We start from the raw sequence: 14,663 nt of genomic DNA, 5'->3' as shown, positions 1-14,663 counted from the left end.
GAGGTCCCTGGGACCATCAAGGGAGAAGAGCAGAGAGCGGGATCCTACCCAGAGAAACAGTGGCACCAGAGTTGGAGACAGAGACGATGACATGGAGAGATGGAACAGCTGGGGACCCTAGACCCAGAGAGGGAGGGGGGCTGTGTGCTGACGACCAGGGGGCAGACTTATAGGGTGTACCGTTTGGTTGGTTGATGATGCATGGAGGGGATTGTAACCTAGGCAATGAAACAATATACGATAGGATGAATTTAAAAACTAATGTTCTCCCATGTAAATCTCACATAATTCACAGTAAAACATTTTTTAAAAAACTGTGGCTGACTGTCCAGTTGCCTTGCTATATAGGCTGTGTGTATGCACCGTAGAAGCTTCCAGCAGTGTGTGGAGGTGTCTGCTTGCTCAGGCCCCTCCTCTAGTTACACAGTAGAGGTGCGCAGATAGATATTGAGAAGCTAATGAGAGAAAGATTGTCTACTATTTTTGTCTTTGAAAGTCAGTTAGGTATCTGCATGTGCACAAACGGAAGTGTAATATTTGAGATAGTTACATCCTTTTATGTTCGGGTTTTACAGATTGTTCATATGGTTTATCTGTCAGGCCTGAGGGGCCCTGATTTTTTCTTGATAGATAGGCCGGAGTAAAGGGTCCTGCACAAGTTAGTTTTAGGGCTGCAACCCCTAGGCTAACGTCATATGCAGAAGCTAAGCTGGGCAAACAAGGCACAAAAGGGAAGAGGCATAAAAAATGTGTAGAATCCCCCCACACCTCCTTTTGCAAATGTCACTGCACTGCTTTTAGCAGCTGGTTTCCTGTGCAGGTCTGGCTGTAGCCCTACCCTCTGAATTCCGGCCGGGCAGGGTGGCCGCAGAGGGAGTCCTGTCTGGAGAGATTCCTAACTAGCAGTATTTTCCTTTATATCATGATTTTTCCACTTGCACATATGTGAGAAACTGACACCTTGTATCTTATGCTAGATCCAGAGCTCTGGTTTGTTCTGTGAGCGCAGCTTCTTTGGGTTTTCAATCCTTCCCTCATGGAGCCTTTCCTACCTGGCTGTCTCTGCTGCCCGCCAAAACTGGAACTCCTCTAAATTGTTTTTAATCACCGCAGGGGAATCCATGTGTAGCTAGGATTGAAAAACCACCAAGCTAAACTAAATTACAAAGATGGTCATTATACCAAAATTGGGTTTCAAAAAGTTCGTGGAAAAATTCCACTATCTTTTAATTCCATTTTCCTGAACTTTCTGAAGTCCCCTCATATATATCAAATAAACAACAAAATATTACTCTATAACTATCATTGAATTGTCCTGGTGTGACACTGAAGAATAAGTATTGAACTACTAACTTGCCAGCCACTCCTTGGAAACCCTATATAGTGTTGCTATGAGTCGGAATTGACTCAATGGCACTTCAACAACATCACTCTAAACAAAGGAACCCTGGTAGCATAGTGGATTATGCAATGGGCTGCTAACCACAAGCTGGACAGTTCAAATCCACCAGCTACTCCACTGCTGCTCTAGCAAAGATTTACAGCCTTGAAAACCCTATACAGGGTAGCTAAAAGTCAGAACGGTCTTGACAGCCCACAGCATCAGTGTCACTCTACACAAGGAATGTTTTGTAATACTGAGGCTGGAAAGGTGCTTCTAAGCAAGGAATAAAACTCAGAAGCCATAAGGAAGATGTATATATTAATATACATTTAAAAAAACAACATTTGCAAATCAGAGGAAAGAAAACTGAAGGCCATAAATATGGCTGAAAGATAAAAGGCAAATCAGGAAGTAGTGGAATCTAAAACATGTTGGTACAGTGTTAAATGTCTGCAATTTACAAAACAGTCAGGGAAAATGGAAAAGGATGACTGTTCCAATACAAAAAGCAAAGAAAGGTGCGGGAAGGATAAGAATGTTGTTGTTGTTAAGAGCCTTCAAGTCCGTTCTAACTTATAGTGACCCTGTATAGGATTTCTGAGGAATGGCTGGTAGAACCGCTGACCTTGCAGTTCAAATCGACCTTGAGGTTGAGTGTTTATCCTGTGGCATCACACCATGACTCCACATACACTGTACCTCTTAAAAGAAATTTTTTCTTAAGAATAGGAATACATGCCTTAAAAAAAAAAAAAAAAAAAACAGGACATATACAGTGTATGGCATGATCTTTTCTAAATATCTTGAGACTAGATCCATTTTTAAAGGTTTGGTGCCTATCTATTAATTATATTTTCCCAATTGTTAATATAAAAGGCTGTGATGCATTGTTCTCACTTACAATGAGCTCTGGTAGCATTGTGGTTACGAATTGGGCTGTGAGCCGCAAGGTCAGCAGTTTGAAACTACCAGCTGTTCCGTGGGAGAAAGATGAGGCTTTCTACTCCCATAAAGATTTCCAGCCTTGGAAACCCTGTACAAGGTCGCTATGAGTCGGAACCGACTCCATGGCACATAACAACAACAATAATAATAACCGGGCAGCCAACAAACATATGAAGAAATGTTCACGATCACTAGCCATTAGAGAGATGCAAATCAAAACAACACTGAGATATTATCTCACACCAGCAATAACAGCAAAGATCAAAAAAGTTGAGGACAATAAATGCTGGCAAGGATGTGGAGAGACTGGGACACTCCTGTATTGCTGCTAAGATTGCAAAATAGTCCAACCTCTCTGGAAAGCAATATAGCGCTTCCTCAGAAGGTTGGAAATAGAAATACTTATGGTTCAGCAATTCCTCTACTTGGTATTTATCCACAAGAAATACGAGCCATAACACGAGTAGATATATGCACACCAATGTTCATAGCAGCACTATTTACAATAGCAAAAAGATGGAGACAGCCAAAGTGCCCATCAACTGAAGAATGGATAAACAAACTGTGGTACATACACACAATGGTATATTATGCTACCTTGAAGAATACAATAATAATGATAATAAAATTGTTGTTGGTTTTTTTTAACTTAATAATGTTATTGTTAAGTGCTGTCAAGTCAGTTCCCACTCAATGACCCTGAATTGGATTTCTGGGGCTATAAATCTTTATGGGAGTAGAAAGCCTCATCTTTCTGCCACAGAGCAGCTGGTGGGTTTGAGCCTCCAACTTGGTGCAACAGTCTAATGCTTAAATCCTTCATAGGTGTAATTACTCTATAATTATCTTTTAATTGAAGCAAAAAAGAAAAATTCAATGTATTTCCTCTTTCTTACATACTATAGTCATTATGCTATCACACTATTATTGTAACATCTGTCTCCTTCTTGGACAGTTCAATAATACATTTTGAATACTGTTAAGAATTGGATTTTAGTTGGAACAGATACTCATTTTTAAGGAAGCTAATTAGTGTATGAATTGCTGTATGGTAAGGATTGTTCAAACAGACCAAAGGGTTTAAAGTCAGAAAAGGGTCGTATTCTTTCACCATATTTATTCAGTCTGCATGCTAAGCAAATAATCTGAGAAGTTGAACTATGTAAAAAGAATGCAGTGTCAGGATTGGAGGAAGACTCATTAACAGCCTGCAATATGCAGATGTTCCAACCTTGCATGGTGAAAGAGGACTTGAACCATTGGGAAGATCAAAGAATATAGCCATCAGTGTGCACTGTTGTTTCTAAGTGTCCTCGAGTTGGTTCCCACTCATAATCACCCCACAAAGGGTTTCCAATAACAGCTGGTAGGTTTGAACCACTGACCTTGCAGTTAGCATTCCAGTGCTTAACCTACAGTGCCACACCAGAACTTCTCAGTGTAAATAAAGAAAACAAAAATCCTCACAAGTAAACCAGTAAGCAACATCACTATAAACAAAGAAAAGACTGAAGTTGTCAAGGATTTCATTTTACTTGGATCCACAATCAACGCCCATGGAAGCAGCAGTCATGAAAGCAAATCAATGCACCACATTGGGAAAATTTACTGCAAAAGATCTCTTAAAATATGAAAGAACAAAAATGTCACTTTGAGCACTAAGATGAACCTGACCCAAGTCATGGTGTTTTCAATAGCCTCGTATGTATGTGAAACCTACACACTATATAAGGAGTCAAAGAAGAATTGATGCATTTCAGTTGCAGTGTTAGAGAAGAATGTAGAATAATAGAGTCCTGGTGTGATGCTATAGGATAAGGATTTACAACACATGTTTTTGAGGGGCTACAATTTAATCCATAACAATAACATTATGTTTCCATTCTAGAATGATTCAGGAATTGGCAAAAGTGGCAACAAAGAGACCAGCTAATAATTTAGGAAAGATATCATGGTAACAAGAAAAGTATTGGTATGGAAGGTAGAGAGAAGTGAACCAAGATATTCAGGTGGTAGAACCAAAAAAGACTGGGAATCAGAGAAAACACGCAGGTGACTTACGCAGCTGGGTGGTTGATGAAGTTTATTCACAGAGGTTGAAAGCATGAGAAGCAGGTTTGGAGGGAAATAACGTGGTGAAATTTAGACATGGCATTTGAGACACCTGTGCAACAGCCAGTTGGAGGTGCTCAGTAAGTGGTTGTGTATATGGATCTGAAACTAAGGAGAAAGGAGAAGGATAGAAATAAAATCTTGAAAATCTCTAATGAAAAACAGAGTGGATGAGGTGAGTCAGCAAGCTGATGTAAAGTGGGAAGAGAAACATCAGGGCTCCAGATGTTTGTTGATGTGCAAACTTAAATGTAAGAATTAAAACAAGTCAATGACACACAAAGAACAATTTTTAAGTATAGCCCATCTGAATTTAGAGGCCATCTGAAGAATAGATTTAATGCACTGAGCACTAATGATTGAAAACCAGACAAGCTGTGGGATGAAATTATACATGAAAAGACAAGACAAGACATTCAAAAAGAAAGAAAGACATTCAAAAGACAAGAAAGAAAGAGAGAGAGAGAGAAAGAAAGAGACAAGAATGAATGTTAGAAGAGACTCTGAAACTTGCTTTTGACTGGAAGCAACTGGTAGAAATTATGAAATAAAACAGTTGAACAGAAAATTTCAGAAGAAACTGAGATGCTGAATTTGAGGCCTTAGGGTCATCTGGAACAATTGGCATTTTATAGTCCAGAAAGACAATATATCCTACCTTGGTGGGTAGCGACTGGAGTTTTAGAAGCTTGTTGATGGTCATCTAAGGTTAAATTGGTTTTTTCCTGTCCAGAGAAGAGTGAAGAAAACAAAAAACTAATGAACCACAGGAATCCTGGTGTGGCACTATAGGATAAGCACTGGGCTGCTAATCACAAGTCGGTGGTTCAAACCCACCAGCTGCTTCTTGGAAACACTATACAGAATTGCTATGATTTGGAACCAACTCAATAGCACTTTACAACAACAACAATGGACCACACAAACCACAGCCTAGCCTGAGACCAGAAGAACTAGATGGTGCTCACCACTACCAACCACTGTGATTGAGATCATAATAACAAGTCTGAACAGAATGGAAGAAAAATCAAGAACGAAATTCAAATTCATAAATGAGACCTAACTTACCATTCTGATAGGACCTGGTAAAATCCTTGAGACTTTGGCCCTTCAAACTGAACCCACTCTGAGATCACATTATAGCCAAACAACAAGCATGCCTATAAAGTGAATAATAACACCTGAGAGGAATGTACACCTCAGAATCAGCAACTACATAAGACCAAAAGGCACCATTTGCCCAAAAGCAAAGTTCTCAAGGCAGATAGAAATAGAAAAGATAGACAAATGAAAACAGGGAACCCAGGGAGAAAGAGAGTAGAGTGTTAGAACATTGAGGGGATTACAACAAACGTCACAAAACAGGCTATGTATAAAATGTTGAATGGGCAACTAATCTGCTGTCAACTTTGACCAAAATCACAATAAAGTATTATTTTATAAATAAAAAGAAGAGATTAAAACTTGTTCTTGAACATAATATCAAAAGTGAATGGAAGAAATGATGAAGTAAAAGAACTGAACAGAAGATTTCAAAGGGTAGCTCAAGAACACAAAGTAAAGTACTATAATGAAATGTGCAATGACCTAGAGTTACAAAACCAAAAAGGAACAATATATTTGGCATTTCTCAAGCCGAAGAAACTAAAGAAAAAAAAACAAGCTTCAAGTTAAAATATTAAAGGATTCTAAGGGCAAAATAAGGAGCTCTGGTAGCGTAGTGGTTACGAATCAGGCTGTGAACCTCAAGGTCAGCAGTTCGAAACTACCAGTTGTTCCGTGGGAGAAAGATGAGGCTTTCTGCTCCTGTAAAGATTGACAGCCTCAGAAACCCTGTACAGGGTCACTATGAGTCGGAACCAACTCTACAACACATAACAACAACAACAAGGACAAAATATTAAATGTAGGAAGCGTCTAAAGAAGATGGATAGAATACACAGTCACTGTACCAAAAAGAACCTGTCTATGTTCAACCATTTTAAGAGTTATCACATGATCAAGAACCAATGGTATTGAAGGAAGAAGTCCAAGCTGCACTGAAGGCACTGGCCAAAAACATGGCTCCAGGAATTGGTGGAATATCAGTGGAGATGAAGTACTGGAGGTGTTCACTCATCTATGCCAGGAAATTTGAAAACAACTATGTAGCCAACTGACTGGAAGAAATTCATACTCATGCCCATTCCAAAAAAATGACTCAACAGAATATGGAAGTTATCAAACAATATAATTAGTATCACACATAAGTAAAATTCTGCTGAAAATAATGATCAATAGTTGCATCAGTATATCAACAGGAAACTGTCCAAAATTTGATATGATTCACACAGTTGAATGCCTTTGCATATCAGTAAAATGCAGGTAAACATCTTGTATACTCTGCTTTCAGCCAAGATCTATCTGATGTCAGCAGTGATAACAAATTATGGCTAGCACTGAGATTTTTAGAACATTTAATTATGCTCTGTCCAAGAAACAGTTCTTAGGACAGAACAAGAGGGCACTGCCTATTTTTAAAACAAGAAAAGTGTCCAACAGAACTGTATCCTTTTTCACATTTATTCAGTCTGTATGATAAATAATCTGGAAGCTGGATTATATGAAGAAGACTGTGTCATCAGGATTGAAGGAAAATTCATTAACAACCTGCAATATGCAGATAATATAACCTAGCTATCTGAAAGTAAAGAGGATTGAAGAATCAAGATTACAGCTTGAAATGTAGATTATACCTCAACATAAAGAAAACAAAAATCCTCACAACTAGACCAATAAACATCACAATAAACAAAGAAAGTACTAAAGTTATCAAGGATTTTGTTTTACTTGGATCTACAATCAATGCCCATGGAAGCAGCAGTCAAGAAATCATTACCGCATTGGGCAAATCTGCTGCCAAAAACTCTTTGAAGGGTTAAAAAGCAAAGCTGTCACTTTGAGGATTAATGTTCACCTGGCTGAAGCCACAGTGTTTTCAATCACCTTATATACATGTAAAAGCTAGACAATGTAGAAGAATTGATGCTTTTGAATTATGGGATTAGTGAAGAATACTGAATATACTGTAGACTACCAAAAGAATGAACAAATCTTTATTGGAAGTAGAATCAGAATGTTCCTTAGATGGGAGGATGGAGAGACTTCATATCATATACTTTAGACAAGTTATCTGGAAGGTCAGCCATAGAGAAGGGCATCATGCTTGGTAAGGTAGAAGGTCAGCAAAAAAGAAGACCCTCAATGAGATGTACTGACATCTCATTGGTTGCTACAAGGGGCTCAAACATAACAATGAATATGAAGGTGGTACAGGACCAGACAGTAGGTTTTTTGTTATTTAACTTTTTATTGTGAATTGAGTGAAGGTTTACAGACAAGATCACCAATTTTACAGTCAATAAATCATACACTTGGTTTCATCTCAATGATTGCAATCCGCTCATGCAACAATAAAAGTTAATCCCACTTTCTCCCCGTTTCCTATTTCCATCCCATCCCCCTTTCCATCCCTTCTCAACTTTGTCCGTAGTTAAATGTTGCCCTTTTGATTTTGAATGATTGTCCATTCCATGGTGAACATACCTTACCAGTGTTGTTGTCCCCCTATATACCTATCAACTGCCTGACTGTGGTCAAGGGTCATAGTCTTGGGTACCTCTAGTCTCCTACATTTTCTGCCACTCTATCTGGGACCTTCTAATGTGATCCCTTTCAGAGAAGTTGGTAGTGGTAGCTGGGCACCATCAAGATCTTCTGTTCTCAGAGTCACGGAGATTGACTGTGCCATTAGTTCACTGGATTCCACGCACCTTCATTTCTCATCACTCTTCTTTCTTCCTCAGATGGAGAGACGAATGGTTGTACTTTAGATGGGCATTCATGAGTTTTTGGATCTCAGATGCTGCTCATTAAAAACAGGATGTAAAACATTGTCTTTGTGGACTGTTTTGACTGGACAGAGCTTTATTCTATTGTACATAGGTTCACTGTGAGTCAGAACCAACTGAATAACACCTAATAACAACAATATACAACACTGGTTCTAATACTGACCCACATGTTTCAGCCATCAGTGACTTTGTATTTATCTAATCTATCCCCTACTACGAAGTGTCACATAATGTCATATCTGGAAACTAGGCATGCAGTGGCTGTATAGAATAAGCACTAGACTGCGAACCACAAGGTCAGAGGTTCAAGCCCACCAGCTACTTTGTGGAAAAAAGATGAGGCTATACAGGGTCACATGAGTCACAACTGACTCAACGACACTTAACAACTACAACATATGGAAAATAGTTGCAATCAGATCATAGCTGATGTTAAGATCAAAGAGAAGCAGACTAAATTTTCTTATGAAAATCATTCTCAAACTAATAATTTTTATATGCTGCAATATTGACAGTAAGTAAGCAAATTTCAATTGTATACAGCAGTAAATATGCATGAGTACACTATATAGATAATCTCATATATATATATGCAATACATTAAGATTATATGTATCCTTCACTAACAAAACAGATACCAGGATTATTTCTAGAAAACCGAAGTAAGTGTGTAAGTAGACTGAGATGAAAACTCATGTTTTATTCCATACTATTCTATACTGTGTTAATTTTTATAGTCAAAATGTATTTTTGTATTGCTTATATTTTAAAATGAACCATAATTGCACTGATATAGTCCTTACAGGCACAAGGGACACATTATACTCTGTAATATCCCCATAGCCTCTCCCAGACTACTCAATTAAAGTGATAGCCCCACACATCAATGCTAAGCCAGTGAGTCAAAATTATGTTCCCCTGGGGTACACATACTATAAATTTTATGCTATAAATTCATATCCTCCTTATCAATTTCTATTCCAAGTGCTTTTGCCGCCTGTTTATAGTTCAGTTTGTCAATGTAATTTTGCACTGCTTTGTAGGAATCCACAATAATTACAATGTTTAATGCTATAGTTTAAGGTTGAGCTAAACAGAGCAGTTTAAATGCATATGTTTTGGTCAATCTTTGACTCCTGCCCATCTTTACACACGAAACACATACACATGTATGCACACATGGACTAGCTGGTGTTATGTATGATATGTTTCACTATGTTTTCCTTCCACAGTATTTCTAAAGATGACACTGCCATAGATGCTACAGTAAACAACTAATGAATGTAATAAATATCCATGCACTGTAATGAACCAAATTATGTGCCCATAGACAAACTCTGCTGCTCAGTATAATCAGGTAATGGTTTTATTTATTTTTTCTTTTAGTGTATACAAAAGGAAGCGGTATCATTGGAGGGAACATAATTCATAAAAAACAGGGTTGAAAGTAACTTTACATCATTAAGATTAGAAAGGAAGCTCATTAAAACATTATTTCAGAAGTAATATAATTCTTGCGTCCCACATGTAGGCTTCTTAACTTCATATTCACTGACTCATGTAACTCAGTTCCACATGAATAAATAGCTAAAACACCACCACAACTTTACTGAATGCTATCCTGTAGGAAAAGCATGGGTTTGTTTTGTTTTTGCTTTTTGTTACTGTTGCTGTTAATGTAAATCTGGAATCTCTTTTACTTTCACAGGAAATGTTATAAGTAACTTCATATTTTTTTTTTTTTGTTGTTTGTCCCTTGTGGATAGAGTTAATCCTTTTAAAACAAACAACAACAAAAAACAGGAAATGTAAGGAGATGATGATAAACAATGAGAAAGTAGACCTAATCCAAATGTTAGTGCAAAAAGTTAAATTGAGAATTCCATGAAGAGGTAGACATCTGGAGTCTGACTGACTTCCTGTTGTTAGCTGCCATTGACTCACGATGGCTCCATGTGTTACAGAGTAGACCTTCTCTGTGGGTGTTTCTTCCCTATCATCTTTACAAAAGAAGTTCATCAGAGTTTCTTCAAATGAACTGTTGGATGAGTGTGAACCACCAATTTTTAAAGGTTAGCACCATTCAGGCTGCTGAGTGAGAGTCTAACCACCTGAGCTTATTTCCGAAACTCAAGTACTGTTGTTGTTAAATGCTGATAGGAACTTTGGGAGGTTCTTCTGTGGAGCTCAGTTTCCTTATTAATATAATAACAGTACCTGAAGGATAAGCACTGGACTGCAAAACATAAGGTTGGAGGTTAGAGACCACTAGCCACCCAGCGGGAGGATGAAGCTATCTGTTCCTAGAAAAATACTCAATGGTATTTAACAACAACAATCTTTACAGGATTCTTTTAAAGACCATTGTTTTTGTTGTTAAGTGCCTGTAGATGGTTCTGACTCATAGAGACCCTGTATAGGGTTTCCAAAGAGCTGCTGGTGGGTTGGAACTGTTGATCCAGCAGTTAGCAGCAAGTGCTTAACCTATAGCACCACACCAGGACTCCTTTTAAAGATTAAATGGAATAAAACAGCACTTGGTAAATGTCTAATAATGTTAGTAATTATTATTAGCACAGATTAGGAAATTGAGGCCTAGAGAGTTTAAGTGGTTTACACAGGATAATTTTACTAATGAATGGTGGAATTATCACTAGAATCTGGGGCTCCTAAATATTTTTTTCTTTTGGCTTCTTTTCCTTTGGGATCATTCTATTTGTAGCCTGGGGTCCTGTTATGGTGCTGTAGGATAAGCAATTGACTGCTAACTACAAGGTCAGTGGTTCAAACCCACCAGCCACGCCTCACAAATTCTATAAAGCATAGTTATAAATCAGCACTTAACAACAACATTTGTAGTCTAGAGATTACTTTCAAAGGACAAAGTGAGATGGTAGAAAATTCCTTAGATAAGCCTGGCCTAGACTTAAAAGGAAAAGAGCTTTGCATGCACATACCTATATACCAAAATAAGAAACACAAAGGATGAGTAGGGGGCAAGTAACACAGACACAAGCCTACCAATTAGTTTTATATGAGGCAACTCATTAGAACATAATTATATTCATTACTGAATAATTCATCTTAAGGCTACAAGAAAAGGTCATGCTGAATTTTAATTATACCTCTTTAAAAGAATTTCAAAGATGTTAAAGAAGTTACTCTCATAGACTGTTGGTAGGTGTAAACTACTTCAAACTCTTGGAAAGTAATTTGGCATTATATTTAAAAATTCAAGGTGTATAGATCCTTTCACTAGGCCATACCAGTAAGAAGAATCTATCCTACAATTAATTTGAAAAAGTATGCAAAATATGCATAAAATGATGCTTGGTTCATTGTTGGCAAATCAAAATGTAGAAACAATTTAATCATTCATGAATAGAGAAATTACAATTATGAAGCAGTCATAGAATGTAATACATGGGAGGATAGAGAAAGTTTCCCCCAGATATAATTAAAGAAGAAAAATAAAGGTATACTAGAATGTGTGCCAAAGTAGCCAATACCTGTTTGAAAAGCAGAGGATATAAATATGAATAGATATGAATATATTTGCACAAGAAAATGCCAAAAAGACACTCGAGAAGTTTAGGAGTGATTATCTCTGGGAAATGGGATTTAAGACAGGGGCCTAGAAGATATAGAGGTGACATTTATTTATTCTAGATTGTGTGTATGTATATTTTTCCTATTACTATTACTACTTTCCTAAGGTGCTATAGGATAAGCATTTGACCTCAAAGTCTCTATGAGTCAGAGCAGACAGGACAGCACTTAACGACAACAAACAACATGTACATTTAAGCAAGGTGTGGAACCCGCTACAGAATGAGTTTGGCCTTTGACCCTGGTTCTTGAGAGCCAGATCACACCCAGGGCCCTATCAGACTAAGCCTTAGCAGCTTAATATAATCTGTCAGGGAGACCTGGAGAGACCCATAAAAGCTTTGGATGAGACTCAGTGGCACTTCCTGGGTGGTGAGAATGAACATTTGCTCTCAGGAGGGTAAGTGTGTCCCCACAGGACATGGAAACATGGCACCCAGACCTCTCACAGACCTCTTCTAGGGGTTTATATCCATATTTCTAATATATGAGTCCTTCCAAGGGATTATCAAACTGACATATGATAGAAAGGGCCAAAAACCATTACCCTGGTGGGAGGGTATCAGAGAGAGAAGGACTCTGGAGCAGCTGGGATCTGTACTGATCAAGAAAGGAAGCAGAGATTTCCACAGAGCTCAGGTAGCTTATAAGGAATCCTGGTGTAGCGCTGTGGGTTAATGTGCCAGACTACAAATCCATTTGAACTGCATGGTTGGCAGTTCAAGCTCATCATCTGCTCCTCGGAAACCCTATACAGGGTCACTATGGGTAGAAATTGACTCAACAGCACTTAACAACAACAGTTAGCATGGGATTCATTATCTACCACACATTTGGTATCAGAGGTGAGTAATCTCAGCCTTTCTAGACAAATACAATACAATGGTGATGACACAGGGATTCACTTGAGTGGTCTTGATAGCTCGATATGTTAATTTTTAAACTGAAGGGAAAATAGCAGTTAAAATAAATTTTAAAAGTTAAATAGAGTAACAGATTAAGGTAAAACAAATTTAAGAATACAGAGTTTGAACATTTCATCCAAGCTGAACGTTCTTACCTGACACTTGGCACTACAGTATTTGGCGACTCTACACTGAGAACATCGTAGCAACTTTTCCTTCCTGTTAAAAAAATTAATTCCACATTAGGAAATGAGTGACAATCAAATATAATGAAATGAAAAAAGCATGAGTCATATATAATACAAGGAAAGGAATCAATATATTGATGTCAGCATGTTCTGATCACTCCAAATGTATTTTGTTGTTGTCAATTGCTGTTGAGTTGGTTTCAATTCATAGCGACCCTATATAGCATTTCCAAGGAGCAACTACTGCGTGTGAACTTTCAGCCTTGTGGTTTCCAGTCCAGTGCTGATCCTACAGCATCACAGGAGTCCACATGTATAAACCCCTAAAATTCACCTTTTCACATTGATGAACATCCTCTTTTACCATCAATGTGAGATGTTTACACAATAACTATGTTCTTTTAACATAAACTTCATTTAAATACTAAGAGATTCCTTTTAGACAAAAAATTTCATTTCACAGAAAAGTTAGTTTCTCTATATTTAATTCAGATCAAGTCTATTAACTAGTTGAAAGTTATACTCTTTAAATATAAAATTCTTATGTTGACATTAAGGCATAGTTTAATTATAAAAAATATAATTTTTCTGTGAAATATTATTTAAATTCCACTAAATTCAATTTTTACTTTAGACTGCTAAGTTACGATGCTCAAACGATTTTACTCTTATATCACCTGAGTAACAACAACAAAAATGAAAACTGTCAACAATAAATGTAATGATAAAATTGGTAGTGACAAACACTATAGACTGGGGACACATGTCGTTCAAGGTGGCTAAGAGCATGCAAGGAGTCCTGGTGTGGTCCTGTAGGATAAGCACTGGATGACAAGGTTGTTTGAATCCACCTGCTGTGCCTCAGAAACCCTATGTAGAGTCACCATGAGTCAGAAGTGACTCCAAAGCACTTAACAAGAGCATTCAAAGTCAAGTTAACATCAAAGGCAAAATAAGAACTGTTTTTAGGCATTTCTGATGAGCCAGGCACTGCTCAGGTCTTTTATATCTTTAAACTCACTAAATTTCAAATAGTCCTATAGAGTAAGCAGTCTTATTATGCCCACTTTTAGGGATATTTAAATATATTTTTAGGAGACAAGAAGTAGATGGAACCGGGGAAACTGACTAAAGAACCACACCATGAATTTCATGTGGCAGGTGATACTGAAAGGATAGGAATAGAATCCCACAGTGAATCAGAATGTGAATATATCAGATACCTGGGAGAGAGGAGTGTGGTATGGAGCATAAAATCTGGGAGGATTTTAAAAGGCTAAATAAAGCAAAGTCTAATTGCCTCCTACCCCCGAGTATAGATCTAGTAGACAGATAGCAAAACCACAGACAACAAATCAAACCCAAGAAGTTTGACCTTAAAAATCTTGCTCTTAACATACATATGTTATACATACATATGTTATACATAACATATGTATGTATAACATACATATGTTATACATATGACTACAAGGAAGACCAGTTAATACCACTATTATTCAAATTTACACACCAACCACTACAGTCAGTGATGATGAAACTAAAGAATTCTATCAAAGAGCTCTGGTAGAGTAGTGGTTACAAATTGGGCTATGAACCTTAAGGTCAACAGTTTGAAATTACCAGC

The 14,663-nt window shown here is 37.5% G+C and overlaps 1 protein-coding gene across 1 annotated transcript in view; it reads right to left on the bottom strand.

Moving 5' to 3' along the window:
- SMYD3 (SET and MYND domain containing 3) overlaps positions 1-14,663 on the bottom strand; it is a 1,025,869-nt gene that overhangs the window by 823,496 nt on the left and 187,710 nt on the right. The window contains exon 2 of the mRNA XM_006871271.1: positions 13,004-13,067. Coding sequence (XP_006871333.1) covers positions 13,004-13,067 — 64 coding nt within the window. The remainder of the gene's footprint in view (positions 1-13,003; positions 13,068-14,663) is intronic.

Source organism: Chrysochloris asiatica, unplaced genomic scaffold (genome assembly GCF_000296735.1).
Source record: "Chrysochloris asiatica unplaced genomic scaffold, ChrAsi1.0 scaffold00165, whole genome shotgun sequence".
Classification (NCBI taxonomy): Eukaryota; Metazoa; Chordata; class Mammalia; order Afrosoricida; family Chrysochloridae; genus Chrysochloris; species Chrysochloris asiatica.
The sequence above is the reverse complement of the archived record's forward strand: the minus strand, read 5'-3'. Positions and strand labels throughout refer to the sequence as shown.